Genomic DNA, 19,184 nt, shown 5'->3' on the forward strand with positions numbered 1-19,184 from the left:
CCCATCTTCATCCTAATCCCCATCCTAATCCCCATCCCCATCCTCATCCCCATCCCCATCCCTGTCTCCGGGGATGGGATAATGAGCCAAATCCCTGCTGTCCCCCCACCCTGAGAGCCTGCACCCCCCATTCCCACCCAGGCAGGGGCTGCACTCACCCATCACGTTGAGGAATATGTTCCCAGAGGCCAGGACCACTTTCTCCCGCGTGGCTCGGTCATAAATCCCCACGTGACACTCGTAGGGACCGTTGTCTGAAATGCGAACCTCGGGGAGGCTGCGGAGGAGAGACAGGGCTCACCTCTTGCTCCCCCCTCCATCCTGACCCCATTTTCCCGGGGGATGCAGCGGTCAGCATCCGGATATCGAGGCATCGGACGGGGTTCCTTTTCACCAGCAACGGAGATCAATAAACTATTAATAACTGCAAAGGCTACAGGAGAGAGCTGTGTAATGCGGTTTAGCAGCTGGAGTTTACCGGCACTGACAGCTCCTCAGGAGGGTAAGTAATTGCATTATTGAAAGGAGAAGCGTATGGGAGGTAAAGGCACCGCCGAGAGCAAAACCCCACGAAGCGTGGACGTTAAACGCCTGTGAAACGCTGCTCTTCGAGGCTTGGCACTGGATGTTACAGACCGCTTGGGCAATCCAACGGCTGGAGCAAAGCACAGCGGATAGAAAGTGTCGAAAGCCCAAACTCCAAGCAAATCCAGAGCATGCTTCGATCGACACGTTATCTAGATTCTTTATATATATATATGTGCAAAAGGATCGGTGCTGCTGGAGGTGGAAATGCTCGTGCCAGCTGCAAAGGAGATGCTTTACCAGTCGGCAGCATCATCCCACCTCACCGGCCGGCAGCATCCCACCTCATGGGCAGCATCATCCCGCCTTGCTGGCCCGCAGCATCATCCCACCTCACCAGCGGCATCATCCCACCTCACTGGTGGCATCATCCCACCTCATCGACCCGCAGCATCCCACCACAGCAACAAGGACAGGGGTAATTCCCGCACCGAGCACCCAGCAAGCCACCCCCAGCTCAACCCCCCCATTTTTCCGGACAAACTCGGCCGTGCGCCTCGCAGGGCTTTCCCATCCGGGGGCGGGGGGAACACGGTGCTGCTTTGCTGGATCATTTCTGAAAGCCCCTGGCTGCCCTCCTGTACCTCCTCCTCGCCGCACGAGCCCCCCGCCAATGCAAACAAGCCCCCGTTGAAGCGAACAGTCGTTTGGCAGCTCTTTTTAACGGCCGCGACGCTTTCAACTAAGCCTCCGCCATCTGTTCCAGCCTCTAATTACCCATGCACGGAGCAGGAAATCATCCACGCCCTTCGTTAGCGGCACGAGGGAGCGGTGCTGGCGGTTTCGGTCCCCGCCAAGCTGGGGAGCCTCTCCATCCTAGCAGTAGCCCCTCACCATGAGGGACAAGCCCTTTGGGTTTGTGCATGGATTTGGGTGTAAAATGGTCCTAATTGGGTCAGTTTGAGGTTTCTGCGATCGGTAGGGACCCGAGAGATGAGAGTTCCAGCCCTGCAAAGCAAAAACTCTGCCCGTCATGTCCTTTGCGTCCTCTAAGCATGCTGGAAATAAAGAAAAAAAAAATCATCTAGATATTCATAAAGCAGTGCCTTACTTGACGAGGGTGGGTTTTTAATCAGAGGAGGGGGAAAAAAAAAAATAAAATCCAGGGCTGGATATCTCCCGGCTTTGCTCTTCACATCTGAGCAGGCGGCGTTCAAAGCCGGTATGAAAAGAGGCAGCCCTGGCAGCCCTCTGCGCCGCGCAGATAAGAGCCACGCCGCCTGGGATAACGCTCCGTGGGACGGCACCGACGTGACCGTGCCATTAAAAAAGATTAAAAAAAAAAAAAAAAAGCGCTGAAAATACAGAAGAATAAAATTGAAAGGCAGAGAAAACCTGAGTGGAAACAGCTGGGAAGCGACTGACCCATCACCGAATCCTTCCCAAGAATTGCTCCTCTTCATCACCAGAGCCCAAAACAAGGCAGGACCCCCCAATAAAAAGCGTCAAGCCAACGATACAGAAAACAAGCTCTTTTCATGCCCTCTGAGAAATATCTCCTTTCTCCCCAGGCATGTTGCTGTTTTTCCTCTGAAAAAAAATAGGCAACCGCGTGAAAAGACTTTTACCACGAACATCCCCGGCTCTACGGATGATTTGCCGGCGCTGTGCTGACGATCGCTGATGCTTTTAAGTGCTTGGTCCTAGGGCGGTGAAATTTTCTGCTCGCAAATTCTATTAGTTCTACAATACGTGGTGAAAGGGAGAAAAATGGAGGGGTTTGAGCCAAAAAAAAAAAAAAAGCAGCTGCTTTGCCTCCCCAGAACGGCGCAAAGTCCTTGTCCCTTGCTCAAGGGATGCTCGTGGTCGGGATGTCTTGCTCCATGCAGGGGGAATGGTTTATTCTGGTTTAATTCCTCGATTTTCCTGGTGCTCCCTGCTAGAGGAGAGCAATGGCTAAATCCAGCGCTGAGTAAAACCCCTGGGTGTATGGCAGGAAAGCAAGGTTGTTGAGTTAGGCAATGTGTAATCTGTTCGTGAAGCCGCCAAAACATCCTCTAAACAATAATTAGTCGTGTCAGAAATTTGTACGACAACCAAGCGAGCAGCTGAGTGGAGTCTGTACTACATGGGGAAACAAAACTCAAGGAGTGGAGCAGCCCCTGAGCATCTCCTGAGCATCCCCCGGAGCAACCTCTGATCATGGCCTGAGCATCCTCTGAGCATCTCCTGAGCATCCTCTGAGCATCTCCTGAGCATCTTCTAAGCAGCCTCTGATCATTGCTTGAGGCAACCCCTGAGTATGCCCTAAGCTTCCTGCTGAGTAACCCCTGAGCATCCCGAGCATCTCCTGACCTTCCTGAGCATCATCTGAGCATCCCCCTGAGCAACCCCTGAGCATCCCCCAAGCAACCCCTGAGCATCCCGAGCATCTCCTGACCTTCCTGAGCATCATCTGAGCATCCCCCTGAGCAACCCCTGAGCATCCCCCGAGCAACCCCTGAGCATCCCGAGCATCTCCTGACCTTCCTGAGCATTATCTGAGCATGCTCCTGAGTAACCTTTGAGCATCCTGAGCAACCCCTGAGCATCCCAAGCATCTCCTGACATTCCTGAACATCATCTGAGTCTCCCCCTGAGCCTCCCCTGTGCACCCTCCTGAGCAACCCTTGCTCATCCTGAGCAACTTCTGAGCATCCCGACCATCTCCTGACCCTCCTGAGCATCCTCTGAGCCTCGTCTGAGCAAGCCCTGCGTGTCCTCCTGAGCAACCCTTGAGCATCCCAAGCATCCTCTGAGCATCTCCTGAGCAACCCCAATCGTCTCCTCTCCACCCCTGCTTTCCTCCTCCTTTTCTCCACGCTATAATCACGTTTACTCCCATGCAGCCATCTAACACAATTGCTCCTGCTTATAACAAAACATAGCTCTGAGTGTAGCAGAGAAAACAGCACAAACCCCTAAAAAATTCAAATTCCAAAGAATTAGAAAGAATTTCACGCTTCTACACACGCCCATCCGACGGGATGAGCCATGCCGAGCCCTTTCCAACCCGTACACGGACATTTGCAGGTGCAAAACATCACATCACCTCGAGGAAACGACAGTATTTTCCCCGCCATACACAGAATTTTTATTACCGCACGCTGGGGAAAAACGAGCTTTGAAATCCGATTAGCAAATTCTAATTTAAAAAGGAAACAAAGGAAAAAAAAAAATCGTGAAAAATAAATACTTCACCCCAGCCTTTTTGCCTTGAATTAAGTCTCCCCCTGACATTTTTTTCAGGCTCTAGTTTTGTTTTTATAACACCGGCAATAAAGCAAGTGTGTAATTAGTAATAAAGCTGACACTCCTGCAAGTGATTTCGCACTTGGAAGACAAGCAAAGACAAGCTTCTATGCTGCCTATTTTTTATATATATATATATATTTTTTTTTCCCCCCAAGCCTTCTTTTTCTCAGCCCGTTTTCACCCATGGAAATCTCCACCAATGTCACCTTTTCCCTAGGGACAAGCAGAACCGTGGGGACCAACCTCAGAGATTTGGTGACGGCGCATTAAGGCACGATAATTTCTTTGCAATGCAATGAATCCCCGCCGACGGCCAAAGACGACACGTCGAGTATCGCCGTAACACCCTCAACTGCCCCAAAATGGGGAAAAATTCCTACAAAGAGCCATTAAAAAGCAGCCGGCATGCCGAAGGAGGCGATATCGGGGTGACTTACCGCACGGTGGACTGGTAGACCAGATCCTCCCTCTTCCGATAATTCTCCATGTGCGAGAAATTGGTGGAGAACATGGCATCGAAGGTGAAGATCTTCTGCTTGATGGTGCCGCCATCGGTGACCTGCAAAAAAAACCCAAAACCACCATCTATGAGGTGCCCACGGTCACTTTTGCAAATGCGCAAGCAGCTTTGCACTTGTGCTTTAATTTTTAAAGATCTTTTTATTGTTAATCTTTTTTATTGTTAATATTTTTTATTGTTAATCTTTTTATTGTTAGGATTTTGCTAATATTTTTATTAAGGTTCAAGAAATATTATTTAGTTACTATGAGCCTGCTGAGATTAAAAGCAAAACCCACGCGTTTCTGTCCGGTTATCGTGTCGCCGACTCCCATCTCCAGTCGCTCGCTCGGGTTGCAATTTTTAAGTGGAAAAAGGCTCTTTTTAGGACCAGGGAGGACTCATTTCTTCCCCGTGTCCCCCACTGCCTTCAGATTTCTCCCCCCCTTGCGAGAAGCAAGGTTCAGCACAAAATCAAGGAGGAAAAGGCAGAGGAATGCTGACGGGAGATGGGCATTTTGGGGCTAGAACAGCTCAGATTGATCCATGAGAGGGTTAGAATAGTCTTTTTTTAAAAGGCCAGGCACAGGAGAAGGGGATTTTGGGGATTAAGCCCCCAAAATCAGCTTCTCTTGGGGAGGAGACCCTTCTCTCCCCACCTGACACTTCTCTCCATGCTTGGCCAAAACTCAACTTTGACTCCAAATTCTCTTTTTTCCCCTCTTTTTTTAATCACAAAAAGGAAAGTGGGGGGAAAAAAAAAAAAAAGCTGTCACTAAAACCATCTCTTCAAATTTATTTGCCGAGGCTGAGGCTTTTATTGCAAAGAAAATACACACGCTGGCACGGACGCGGGATAAGGAACTGCAAGAAGAATTATCAGAGCCGTAAATCTCCGGCCTTGGGAATGAGGGGAAGTTTTCAAGGACACGTTCGATTTTTCCTGATTTTTATTTACGCCCTGGGGTGGATTTGGGAAGAAACCTTGGAGCTGCTCCCGCATCAAGAAACTCTTCGTGTATCAAGCTCAAAGGGGTTTGCTGGGGATTATTTTTGGGGATGCAGCAAGGAGGGATGCTCGGGAGAAAGGGATGGGGAGCGGCAGAGGTGATACCCATGGACCAGGAGTTTGAAGCCGCAGGCGTTCCCCAGCACATCTGGACGGATGTGGGCAAAGCAAGAAAGCACCGCATGAAATCTGAGGATGGGAAAGGGGAAAATCGCAGCTCGCAGCATCCCTCCCACTGCCGCTCGCCACCCAGGACCCCTCGCACCCCCCCCAAGGATGCACGGTGAGGGGAGATGCCGCAGCGTGGCTGCATCCTCGGGGGATTACGGGCAGCTAATAGGCTCCTCTGAAAAGGCACATAGAAAATAGTCTCTCTCCAGGGATTAGACCTACTTTCAGCCTTTTATCTGCACCCTGGGCTCGATTTTTTTTGGAGAGGAGCTACAGATAAAGTTGTTGGCGAACCCATGGGTGTGTGGGAGCGGTCGAGCCCGACGCTTCTTGCTGGCGCAAAAAAAAAAAAAAGATGATAATTCAGCGGCATCTGATGGCGCTTGCCCCGAATTATGGGAGGAAAAAGGGGCACAGGGAGAGGAAAAGGCACATTTAAAGCACCAGAGCTGAGCTCAGGCAGCCTGAGGCTGCCTGCTGCATTATTTATAAACCCGAGTCAAAATCTTATTCCTGACAAAAACCTGGCAATTGCCGCTGCGCGGGGAGACATTAACCTCCTGCTCCTTCCCGCTGGCGCAGAGGCAGCCCCCTCCTGCCTCTCACCTCTCCGGTGACCCGGCAGTTTGCTGCCCCCAAAATACGCTGGCACCGTTAATATCGCCGGAACCTCTCGTCGGGATGCTCAGGGGTTCAGATGAGGATCTGGGAATGATGGATGGGGGACCGAGGGGATGGAGGGGTAGAGATTTTGGAGGACAAAATGGGTTGGAAAAGGATAGGAGGGCTCCGTAGTGCCCTGCGGCATCGCTGGGTCTGGTCCGGACTCCATCAGCCACCCCCATCCTCGGGCTGGATCTACGCCCTTTCTCCAAGGAAACGCAACAAGCGCTTGCTACTACGGCAAGAGGGAAAATACCCCGAGGGGGCTGCGAGGGGTGGCCGCGATGCTCAGCGCGCTGCGGGGGTAGCACCGGGGTTTGCAGCATCCCCAGGCTGCACCTAAGCCCACGTCGCAGCTGCCGGGAGAAATGCATCCTACCGGAAAAACCTCTTTTTTTAGCTTTTTTTTTTTCCTGCTCCCTCCCCAGCTCGCTCGAGCACCTGCATTTAGCTCAGCTGGCTGATGAACTTGCTGGACCATTCAGTCCTAACCTTGCTCAAAACCACCCGAAACGACGCCAGCACCAAATTTGTCTTCCAAAAATACAGAGTCATTGATTTATTTGCCCAAACCCAGACGGTTTGATCCCAGAATGAGCACCGCCACCCATCTCCACCCCCCAAAGGACAGCACCCATGCCGTCACCCTCCCCTCTCCAGCATCGCTAAACCACGTGCCACGATCAAATTGATAGTGCAAGAGGGTCGTGTAATTTTGGGAGGTGCAGCCCGGACTCCCCGGAGCGATGCCCTCACCCAGGGGTAACAGAGCACTCAATAAACCGTGCTGGTGCTTGTGACCTTCTCTCCCCGCCTGAGCGTGAGGAATTAAGAGAGTTCCCCATACTGACATTTAAATTATCATCTCCGAGGCGCAGAGACGACCCAGCCGGCGTTAGATGAATGGCACGAGTCAGACCCCTCGCAGTTGCCGGCCCAAGATCACTCCATCAGCGGCTTTGCGTCGATTTTAGAGAATTTCTCTCCGCAGCTGTAAAACTCGAGATTTTTCCCTAAAGGGGAGCAGGTTTATAAATCAGAGGCACGACCCACCGTGAATTGGGTTGGCTTGAAAACTTGGAGGGGGGCTGCGAGTTTCCAGGAGGTGTTTTCCAGGAGCGAGAGGTAAAACGTAGCATCCCGGTGCCCCCAGCCCTGCTCCTCCCGAGCATCCCCAAACCAGCACGCCCAAATTTGCCGAGGCTCCGGGCTGTCCCAGCAGCACCGTACGGTGCAGGAAGGGTTTGCAACAGCCTCAGCGCGTCGGGTGCCCTTGGCTTGGCTCCTCCACCCCGTCCCCCCCCCTCCCCTGGAGCCGACGTTGCTGCGAGCGGTGACTTTATCACTGTCACCAGCGACATTTCCCGCTCGGAGCCACCGCGGGAGACGCCGGCCGGGGGCTGTAACGTCTCATTTCTCCTAATGGGCAGTGGCAGAGGAAGCCCCTGCGGGGACCGCGCTTCGTCACCATCGATCAGGCGGCTCCGAGCGGCGCCGCCAACATCTGTAATGCATCGGTCCTTGCTTGCCGGGGCCGCGGGGTTTGGAGCCTCGGGGTCTTCGCCGGGCGGGGAGCGGCCCGATGAGCTCTCGGTTGGAGTGAAATGCTTTGCAAACCCCGTGCGCCCAGCTGAGAGCTTAAAACCAAGAGCTGTTCCACACAGGATGGGGAGAACGGCTTGCAGATGGGGTGAGGGGCACCCACGGGGCCATGGTGTCTGTCCCCTCAACTGCAAAGGCCACGCTAACGGGTGCTACGGAGAGAAGCGCTCATGTGTGGGTGCTACAATAAGCAACGCCCGTACACCATGGGTGCTAAGGAGAGCAACGCCTGTGTATGATGGGTGCTATGGAGAGCAATACTTGTGTGCCACGGGTGCTATGCAGAGCAACGCCCGTGCACAGGCGCTGCAGACAGCAACGCCAGCCCCGGATCTGAGTTATTCCTTCTTGCTAATTAGACTGAGCACCAAACTCTAATTAATCGAGGCAGAGCAACTCCCCCCGGACCCGAGGGCTCCCCTCCATCCCCAGCGCTCGCCACCGTATGTCCCTCGGCCAAGCCCCCGCTCTCCGTCGGGCAGAGGGACAGCGAGCGTGGGAGCGCTGCTCTCCTCCGGGGAATCACGCCCAGCCCTCGCCTGCCACCAAAAATCTGCAAAACACCTTTTTGCAATTACCGTCGTCTCATCCGAGCCCCCGGCTGTGTGTACAGGCTGGCTGCTGCCGGCTGCCTGCTTCCCCCGCCGCTGCCAGCTGTCTGTACAGAGCCAGAACAGACACTCCGAGGATTTTCCCTCCCTCTCCTGCTTCTGTATTTTTTTTTTTTTTTTTTTTTTTAGAGCTCTGCACTGCTGCAAAAAGTAATTTTCTCCCTCCCCATGCCTTGCTGCGGCGTGGCAGTGACCATACTAATCAGGTCTCGAGCGCGACCCCCGAGATGCCTGCGACGGGAGCCAGCTAACAGCTTGACAGCTCCGTGTCTTCCCAGACTCATTACAAGCTCGTTCGCAAGGATGCCACCACCCTCATCTCCTCCAAGGGTTTTTGGGCACTTGCCTGACGCGCAAGGGGTTCGGACCCACGTTTGCATGTGTTCTCAGGCAAATCGCGCCTTCTGGAGGTGAATTTACCACGGAGGAGGGCGGTTGGGTATTAATTAACACCTCTGCAGATGGTGCTTGTTCCTGTTTACGCTGCGAAAAAGCCCTTTTGCTCGTCCCAGGTCTCCTCGAGTCTTCTGCGTTTCAAGAGACCCAGAGCGGAGGCTCACGCCGAGGGGTTTTCTGACCCGAGAAGAACGTCGTCGCTTGCTGCCAGCCCCGCTCGCCGTCCCTCGGCCACGGGGCTGCCAGGGGAATTGCTGGAGGGGGGGCCTGGGGGTTGCTGGTTTGCAGCGCGGTGCTTCTTGGAGGGGTTTTACCTGCCTTACCCGTGGTGAGAAGCTCCTTCACGCCTCACAGCCTTCAGCCTCGGTGTGCACGCACCCCAACGGGTTATGCACCCCTCCCGTGGGTTATGCACCCACCCCATGGGTTATGCACGCTCCTGATGAGTTACACACCCATCCTGTGGGTTATGCACCCACCCCATGGGTTATGCACGCTCCCGACAGGTTATGCACACACTTCAACGGGTTATGCATACACCCTGCTGGGTTATGCACGCTCCTGATGGGTTACACACCCACCCCATGGGTTATGCACGCTCCTGATGGGTTACACACCCACCCCATGGGTTATGCACGCTCCTGATGGGTTACACACCCACCCCATGGGTTATGCACGCTCCTGATGGGTTACACACCCACCCCATGGGTTATGCACGCTCCTGATGGGTTACACACCCACCCCATGGGTTATGCACGCTCCTGATGGGTTACACACCCACCCCATGGGTTATGCACGCTCCTGATGGGTTACACACCCACCCCATGGGTTACACATGCTCCCAATGGATTATGCACGCTCCTGATGGGTTGTTCACGCACTCTGACAGGTTATGCATCCACCCCACAGGTCATGCATGCTCCTGACAGTTTATGCGCCCTCCCGACAGGTTATGCACACGCCTCGGTGGGTTGTGCACGCTCCCGATGAGTTACACATGCACCCACCCTGCATCCTGAGGGGTTAATGCACACTCCCAATGAGTCCTGCCTGCACCCCACGGGTTATGGATACACCCGATGGGTTATGGATACACCCCGATGGGTTATGGATACACCCCGATGGGTTATGCACCCACCCTATGCCCTACACCCAACTGCTGCCATTGAATTCGCTGCCGCGCTCCCCCGCTTTTGCTTTCCCCCCCCTGCAACCCACCGTGCACCCCTGGAGCAGCTCTGCACCCTTAAACCCAACGCGCTCGCTCTGCTCCCTGTAAAATCAACCAAGGGAGCCCCAGCGAGTCCCCACAGCACCCCGCTCCACTGCTCCGCTGCCGCGCACAGAGATGCTGTCAGGATGATTTACAAATGGTATAAATATAACTCCACAGCCCCAGCATCTCTACTCCAGCTCGCCCAAGACCATCCGTCACCTCCTGCACGGGGGAGCTGCGACTGGGGTTTTGGGCAGCTGGAAAAGTCCGTGAGAGAGAGAAGATGGGGGGAAAAGAAGAAAAAACTCCCTAAAATCTGGAGGGAATTTGGGAAATCCAGAGATGCTCTATGAAAAACCCAACTTCCCACATGCGGGAAGCTCCCTGGGAAGAAAAAAAAAGGGAAGGGGGGTAAAAACCTGGAAGAAAGGGGGATTTGCAGCGATAAAAATAAAAGCTGGGTTATTTTTTTCCCTTCCCTCTCTCCGTGCTTTCTGGGAGCGTAATTTGCTCGGCCGGCCCAGCGCGTCGTCCTCTCGCCGAGGGCTCCAGCATCCCTCCGTGCAGGGGGGGATTATGCAAATCCAGCCCCAGCTCGCGAGAAAGTGGGTTAATCCAATATTACCGAGTGGAAAAGGGAAGGAGAAACCCGGTGGAGATGGCAGCGCCAGCAGAAGGAACGCCATGCAAAAACCCTCTTCCCAAAAAAAAAGGGGGAGACCAAGCCAACTGTAAGCTGCAATTTAGGGTTCGGGATAGTTTTTGGTTTATATTTTGATATTTCTCTGCTTTCATCCCCTACACACCGAAATACACCTATTTATAGCCAGGACTCGATGGAAAAACTCCGGTGCGCACACTGTGCTCCGGCAGCTGAATATCTATCAGTGCAGAGAGCACCTTTCCCTATTTATAAACCTGCCTGGACGTGAAGAAGAGCTTTAAAGCAGAGATGCTGCTTGTCCAGGGAGCAGAAACAAGACGGTAAAAGCAAGAAAAAATATCTTACAGCCAAGGGCAGCCGCTTCATCCCACGCCACCAGCCCAATTAGCTCTTTCGTTGCCTCTTCCACGAGCCAACGTGCAAGCAAAGAGCTGAGTTTTTTTTCCCCCATCCTGGGAAAGTTCTGAGTTTTCTCTGATCAGACCATTGTGGGGGTTTTATTTGTGTTTGGCAGCTTATCCTGAAATTCCTTGGAGGAAATCAAAACTATTGCTCCAGGCCATTATAGCTGAGGCTGGATCCAGGTTTGGTGCAGACGGGAGTGATGCTGGTGGGGAGGGAAAAGCTACAGCCTCCAAATCCCCCCTCCCCAGATAAAACCAGATGCTATGAGTCTTGCTTTGCTCCGGATCAGCGTCCCACATCCATGAGTATTTTGGGGACAGGGATGGGAAGAGGAAAGGTTTTTGGGGGAGGCTCAGGGCTGAAGAGCCCAGCGCTACTCCCCAAGCCGCGACCACCCTCAATTTTGCATAATTTCCCCCGCAGCACGAAACCCACCCTCCTTTTTGCATCATTTCACACCCAACACGAAAATCCCCTTTCGCCGATCCAAACCCCGACTGGCATCAACCCTCGCTCCAAAACCCGCAGCACAGAACCGAACCTGCCAACCCCAAACCCACCCAGAAAACCTAACAAAACGCCTGGAAAAAAAACCCCGGCACAGCCCTCGGGATGATTTCAAAGCCATTTGACATCTCTCCCCCCTCCCAGGTTTTCAAAGGCCAGCCTGCCTGCCTGCCTTGCCGAATCGATAGTCCCCATCAGCGGGAGCGGGGTCCGCCTTTGTCTCCACCATCCAGCCTTGACCTTGTGTTGTACAGGAGCAAAGAAGCCGGGTGGCTTCGTGTCCCCGTCCCCAAGGGCAGGAATGAAACACCGGCGCCGCTTACCCGGTACCAGACAATTTCCCGCATCTTCCCATCCGTCTTGAAGTTGCATTTCAGGGTGACGGCGTCTCCCACCACCACGGGTGGCAGCGGCTCGATGCTGACTGTCAGGTAGGCTGGAAAAGTGAAAAAAAAAAAAAAAAGGAGAAAAAGAGACGTGAGCTGCCGGGGAAGTGTGGGGCAAGGGGTTAAAACACTGTTCTCAAGTGGGTTTATGGTATGAATAGCTCTGCCACGGGGAGCGAACGCCAGCTCCATCCCACACAGGGATAACCCATGGGCAAGCCCATCAGCGTGGCGTCTTGCCCTCTCACAGCCATGAATTTCGGCTGCTCCCAACACACCAAAAAAGCACCAGCTGGGGAAAATCCTTCCTGACCTTGTTTACCAGCTTATGGCACCAAAAGGCGAGGACCGACTGTTTCCCCGCTGCTCTCCCCAGCTTTCCAAAACTGCCCACGTTTGCCCAGATAAACCCTGATTTTACAAACGCCCAGATTTTCAGGCTTGCACAAAGCCCTGATCCCACCTCTCCCACCTGCACGCTCGAACCCGTCCTTTCTACCGAGATTTGACTTTGACTTTGTCTCCACCATCACCTGCCCCATGCTGGATCTCTCCCCATTGCAGACCAAGTTCCTCCACCCAGATTTGCTTTAAAATCCTCAAAATGACTCATTTCTCACGGGAACGGGTCCAACAGATCAATCCGAGGGCACGCAAAGCCCAACCTGTGGTTTTACAGCCCAGCCTTGGCCGACAGCCTGCTTCTTCCTCATCTTCCTCCCCATGGCGGGATGAAGGACTCGTCCTCACAGCAGAGGGAAAATCAGAACACGGTCTGGCCGGTTCCTCCCCGTTTCCCCTTGATTTGCTGCAAAACTATTGCGGGAGCACGGAGCAGCCGGGGTCAGGAGGGCAGGCGATTACATTTCAATTTTATTTTCCTCTATTTCTTGCAGCTGGCTGGAAGACGCCAGACTGACAGCCCGCCAGATCCGAGCCTTTCTTTAACATCGTCACCCTGCCTGCACCCGTTTGACACCGTCTCCAACCAGGTCACCCCAAAACAGCCCTTAACCCACTGCAAAAATCCTTTTCTTTTTTTTTTTTCCCAATTCCTGCTTGCATCAGGTGGAAAAGCAACACTGAAAAAAACCCAGAGCACCTGGAAAATGGAAGCAAGTTTGGAAATAAGGCTGCGGAAACTAAGATTCCTTCGCAGAAGATCCCCCGAAAGGAGGAAAGGTGATTTTATATGTCCCGCAGCCAGCGATTCGAGGCTCTCACCACTCGTAAAACAAGTTGCCGGTGTTTTTGCAATAAATCTCAGCCACGACCTGCGGGAGAGCACGCTGCACGCACACGTGCCTGCTGCACCAGCAAGGCAGCGTGGCCCGGCATATTGAGCACAGGGCTGTAAAACTCAAGAAACCCTCTTTGCGCAGGTTTGTGGGGGTTTTTTTGGGCAGGGGGAGGGCTGCAAACAGGTTTCCTGCTGCAATCGGCTGGTTGCAAGGAAATGCAGGAAAAAAGTGGATTTTTTTTTTGGCAGTGATGATGCCTGGAGAGTGTTTTGCAGCGTGCATGGGATACAGCAGCACGGAGTGAGGATGGGGGCTAAATTAAAATGTTTGCAGCCCCGAAAAAGCGCACAGCAAGATGGATTTTAATATCACACCTTTGCAACCCCAGCCCGACGCCTCTCTCCTCGCTGACGGCGAGCCAAATCCCCGCCAGCAGCCGCGCTCGTTCAGGGCCGGCTTCTTTCCAGCCTCGTTCCTCGCCCGGACAGGGTTTATTTTAGCACACTAAAGCGGGGATTAATTCCTTGCGGCTGCCAACGGCCCCCTCGAATTCAGGGCTTTGCAGATATAGAGAGGCAGCGATGGGAGAGGGAGGAAGAGGGACGCGAGGAAGGTCAGGCGAGGTCTCGCAGCGGGCGCCCCAATTCCCCCCGCTTTGCTTTTGACATTTCTGAAACCAAGACGAGCAACAGGCACGAAAGCAAAGGGAGGGGGATGAGCAAACGTTTTCGCAGCACAGCGGCATCTGCCCCGAGGAAATCAGGGACGGATCCGCGCCGGGGACGGAGCCTCCACGTGCGTGGAAAAGCTCAGCCTGTTCATCAGCCGGCGCTGGGAGCCTCCGGGTGAGATGACATCTCCCTCCTGCCCCCGGCGCGGATCAACAGGGCGATTAAATAAAGCCGGCGGCAGAACCAATGGGTGACAAAGACAGAGCTAAGATTGCGTTTTCCCTCGTGCTGCGAATTGCTGAGGTGCAGGAGTTCCCCCTTTGTAACCACAGCATCTCGGCATGGTTTTCCATCCCTCGTCCCATGGCGTCGCGGTCCAGACCCCGTGCATGGCAACGGAAAGCTGCAGCATCCCCATCCCGGTCCAGCCAGGCGTTTTGGTGGTGGTTATAGACCATCTCCTGATGGCTGGTGGCTTTTTAACGTCAAAAATGGCCAAGTTTGGGGTGGCCCCAGCCACCCACCTCCACTCGCGTGCAGCAAACTCATTGGCACAAGCATTTACCCGAGCAAATCCCTCTGCAAACACATCCCCAACCTCCATCTTTTAGATAGCTCCAAAAAAAAAAGCCAAAAAGGGCTTTTTTTATTTTTTCTCTGCTCCCTCCACACGCTGCAAAAACCACTTTGAGATGGCAACTGGGCTGCAGCCCACCAGCTCCCACCTCTACGCCCGGTAATTTGGGCTGGGGTGTGCTGGGAAGGACATCCGGTCGTTAAAAATACCGGAGCGTAACCAGAGGATGCTCCTGCACTTCTCCTGCACGGCAAAGCCGAAGCTCTGGAGCTCCGTGATTTATTGTCGGGGGGGCGGGAGGAGAGGGACCCCGCAGAGGGCTGATGCCGGAGAGGCAGAGATGCCTGGAAGGGGATGGGAGGTGAAAATCCACCTGCTCAAAGAGCATCAGCTGTCCTGATTCAGAGCAAAATCACCCCAGAAGATGGGGGAAAGAAGGAGGGAAAGAGCGAGAGGGAGAACAGACAGAAACAGATGCATGGTCCCCGGAGGAGCCGGCTCCCAAAATGCTAAGGATGCGTGTAGGGGAGGGGGAAAAGCAGGGAAAATAAAGCCAGGCGCCGAAAAATAAAGCAGGAATCCAGATGGAGCCGTCCAAAACCTGCTGTTTTGCTGGGCTTGACGTGCGAATCTCATCCCTCGTCCCCCCTTCCCGTTTGCTTTCTGACAGCGGAGGACAGCGAAGTGTCACCGGTTCTCAAAATCCCCGGCTTGGTCTTTTTTTTTTTTTTTTTTTTTTTGCATTTACCGGGGAGAAGAAACCAGCAGTGACAGGTATTGCTGAATTTTAAGGACTTTTTAAAGAGGGCTGAGCACCAGGTTTGCACCTTTACAGAAAGAGCCCAACCCAACATCTCCATCATCCTCCGCGTTACCAGCATACCAAAGGCAGCTCCGAACCCCCAAGCTCCTCTCCTTCCCCTTTGCTCTTTTTAAATAAGCCGTATTTCATAGTGAAAGCTGTGCCGGGCCACCCTCTGATTAGATTCTGACCTATGGAAATTCAGCCCTCTGATTAGATCGCATCCCTGGGGAGAAAAGAGTATTTTTGGTAGTGAGCGGTGGGAATTCTTGTGACATCTAGTTTAAGGAGGAGGGGAAAAAAAAAAAATAAAAAAAGGGAGGGGGAAGGGAGAGATAAATGAAATGTCCTTCTAAATCAGGAGTGACACGTTAATAAAAGGAGCACACGGTAACACGCTTTCAATTACCAAATAGCTGCGAGGGAGGAGGCAGGTTTCACCCCGGCCATGCAAGCGGAGGACGTGGCCGGATGCTTCCACCGAGGCGCCGGTAGAAAACCCCTTTCCTGCCCCGTCTGAGCGTCCCGTCGGGGATTTTTGCACATGAGAGCAGCCAATCGCCCCATGGAAATCTCTGGGGATGCAGCACGCGTGGCTGAACCCCCCCAGCAGGCTGAGGTCCCCCCCGTCCCGTCGAGGAGGGGCAGCGAGAGAGCGGCTGGGCAGGCGGCTGGTGGCCACCCAAAGGCGACCCGCCACAGCACCCCTGGGTGCCCTTGAAAACCTTGGGCTGAGGGAGCCTTTCGGTACGTCCCAGCACCACCAAGCCACCCCTCCATGTCTTCCCCGCATCCCTGATATTTTTTAACCTACATCTAAATGAAATATTAATTTATTAATATCAACCAGCTTCCCTGTTCCCTGATTTCCCCCCTCCCAGCTCTTTCCAAAAAATTAATCTCAAACTAATTCCAGGTTTTGCCCCTTTGGGACGCGTCCCCAGGCTTCAGCCTCCCCATCCTTGTGTTTGGGCCCAGTTGTTCGGAGCAGTGGGGGGGGGGCAGCGATACCTCGGGATGGAGCCGGAGGAGAGGACACATGGGGACGCAGCTGCCCCGTCTGCCCCCGCCGTGTCCCCGTCCCCCCCCCGCCCCGTCCTTCAGGTGCCAACACGTCCCCCTCGGCGGAGGCGACCGGGAGAGATAATATTAACACATCATCATTTTAATCAGCCTGTGATTAGCGGGGCTCATACATAATTCACACCAATTCTTCCGCCACCTTCCGGCACTCGCTTTTCCAAGCCAGGACGGAATTTTGGGGTGCAAATACAAGGAGGGAGGGGGGAAAAGTGGGACCAGGACCCCCCCTAATTGGTGCAGGGCTGATTGGAATCATTTCCCAAGCATCTGCTGCTCGAGGAAGCGCTTTGCCCCTTGCAGAAGAGCCACCTGGGATGCTAAAGGATCCACACATCACCCTCCAAAAAAGCAGGGGTTCATCCTGCTCCCCATTCTCAACCAGAGGAAACCGATGGCCAGCGCAAGGGGAGGGCACCGGCGTGCAAGGGTTCACGGCCGTGCGTGGAGCCCCGGGGACGGGGACGTCACCCACCGCACGCCGGGGCTGAGGAGCGTGAAGCAAACTCGCTTTGACTCGCAGCACTTTGCAACATCTTGTTCATTAAAGATTAAACACCAGCGGTTGCTCCTGTTCCTGTGAGCACAGCAAATACCTTCTCCCTCCCTCCCCAGCTCCGGCGATGCTTTATTTATGATATTCCAGGACGATTTACAATTATAATGTGTTGCTGCCTCTCCTTGCTAACCCGGGAGGGCTGCAAGGGGCATGAACTGGTGAAGGATTCGCATCTGTCCCAATCCAGAGTGGCCAAATTTTGCTGAATCTTGAGTTTTTCCTCCTGGAAAGCTGCTGCACTGATTTTTGATTTTTTTTTTTTTTTTTTAAATGGAGGAATAAGTGTTTTAACACAGGTTTAACAACAGTAAGTGGAATCGGATGTGACAGATGGAGTCAGCATCGCGCTTCCAAAGACGGAAAGGAAAAACGGATCGGAGGGAGCCTGTTTGTGTTTCTAAAGGCATGAACTCCTTGCGCTTTGCTTGAATTTCCAACCTTTCCTTCAAGAAAACCAAAAACCAAGCGCCAGCAAAGCCGAGCACCCCCAAACCCACCACCATCCACCCCAAAATTGCGCTGGCTATTGCAGAACGAGGCTGTTGCGTGAAATAAAACCACGAAACCCGGCGTCACCCGCCGCGAGGAAGAGCCCTGCTGGCAGAGAGCAAATTGTATTAATACTGTGTAAATAGGATATTAACAGGCCGACCAAACAATTAAGAGCCGGTAATTAAAATTCATCTTCCTTCACACCGCGGCGTATTAAAGTACAAACATTTAATTAGATGCTTTTTACCTCGTCCATTTGCATAAGTGGGAGGAAACACTTTGCAGCTGTACCTCGAGTTATTCTTTACGGGGGTCGCTGGACCAAACCGGTCCCTAAATCCTTAGGTATTGCAGAGCCAAGACGATGACGTATAGAATATATAGCTTTGGTCCATTTTTCTCTAACTAATAGGCGCATTGGACTCGACAGATACTATGGATGCGTCTTGTGTCTTGTTAGCTCTTTGTAATGTAAATCGATAATTTTAATCAATACATTGACTGAGCGTGGCCGGTTTGGCCTTTCGACCCCTTTTAAATCAAGATTAACTGAGAAAACCACTTCACTGGGGCTGCTGGGGACAGACAGACCCTAAGGGCTCTGCTGCAGTGAGGATTTAATGATCAAAGTCTGTCAAAACTCTACAAAATGATGGGGGTTTTAAGCTTTACTGGTCAAAATTTATCACCGTGTCCCAATCCAAAGCTTTTTTTGCTTTGGTTTGGGCTGTATAATACAAAACCCAAACCCAACTTCCAACAATTTCAATGCTGGTGACAAAATCCAGTTGAGATGGGACTTTTGAATGCTGCCCACAGCTTTCCTTTTTTCCTTAAATCCTGAATTTCTCCTGGAAAAAAATATCCTAGCCAAAAAGAAAAAGAAATAACGCCTAATTTTGTGCCGTGCCATGGTACCCAACATCGCTTGCACGCAGCCGTCTTAGCATCGTGGAGAGCATCTTCAACACCGCGCAATCATGTAAGGGCTTCCCAAAGAGTTATGTCAATAATTCTCCAGAAAAATCAATTTTTAGACCAGTTTTGTCTTCATTATGAACAGTACAGTCATTTTTACATTCTTAAGGGCAGGGATTGGATCTTATATACCAGTGCCTATAGCTAAGCCCTGGCACGGTGCAGCAACACCGCAGGCTGTGGAGAAACGAAGAGCGAGGCTCAAAATGGATCATGCTGGGCTGAAAACACGTTACAAATGCTTTGGCTCCGTTGGGGTTTTCACGCACATCAGCACAACCTCAGCACGGTAAACGACCTTAGACACAGAACAGAAGAGTTTGGGCCACTTTGGGCATGAAAATGCAATGGGTGATTTGGGTCGTGGGAGCCGGGGGATGCTGTGGTGTCTCCTTCTCCCTCTCCAACGCCCACCTTCTGCCTCTTCTCCATCTCCTCCTTCCAGCACTCCCACCTTTCCCTCTCCTGCAACTCTTCTGTCAACTACTCAAGCACCAGCTCTATCCATCACCAAATGCCGGCTGATAAAATAGATGGAAACACCAGCTTTTTACAAGCCCGTCGCCACCTCCGGCATGTGTCTCCTGCGGAGACAGATAGAGCCATCCGTATAAGCTACGCGGCTTGGGCACGGACTGAAACAAAAAACCACTTTAACGTCTTCATCGCGCCTTTTCTAAGCGAAGGCTCATCGGCAAGGCTGTTCCAGCTCATCGGAGCACAAGATGAGAAAGCCCATTTCTAGCTCGGCTCCTTTTACTCGTGGCGCCAAGTTAGTGCTTGTACTACATCTCCGTCAAGGCGTTTGCCTGAAATCCTTGGGAAATTGGTTGTTC

General features: G+C 52.9%; 1 protein-coding gene across 1 annotated transcript in view; it reads right to left on the reverse strand.

Moving 5' to 3' along the window:
• The window catches only part of IGSF21 (immunoglobin superfamily member 21), a 39,100-nt gene that overhangs the window by 5,080 nt on the left and 14,836 nt on the right, over positions 1–19,184 (reverse strand). Inside the window, exons 2-4 of the mRNA XM_075773026.1 lie at positions 11,886–11,998; positions 4,257–4,378; positions 159–277 (exon numbers count right to left, since the gene is read on the reverse strand). Of these exons, the coding sequence (XP_075629141.1) occupies positions 159–277; positions 4,257–4,378; positions 11,886–11,998 (354 nt within the window). The remainder of the gene's footprint in view (positions 1–158; positions 278–4,256; positions 4,379–11,885; positions 11,999–19,184) is intronic.

The sequence above is a fragment of the Balearica regulorum genome, chromosome 21 (genome assembly GCF_011004875.1).
Source record: "Balearica regulorum gibbericeps isolate bBalReg1 chromosome 21, bBalReg1.pri, whole genome shotgun sequence".
NCBI lineage: Eukaryota > Metazoa > Chordata > Aves > Gruiformes > Gruidae > Balearica > Balearica regulorum.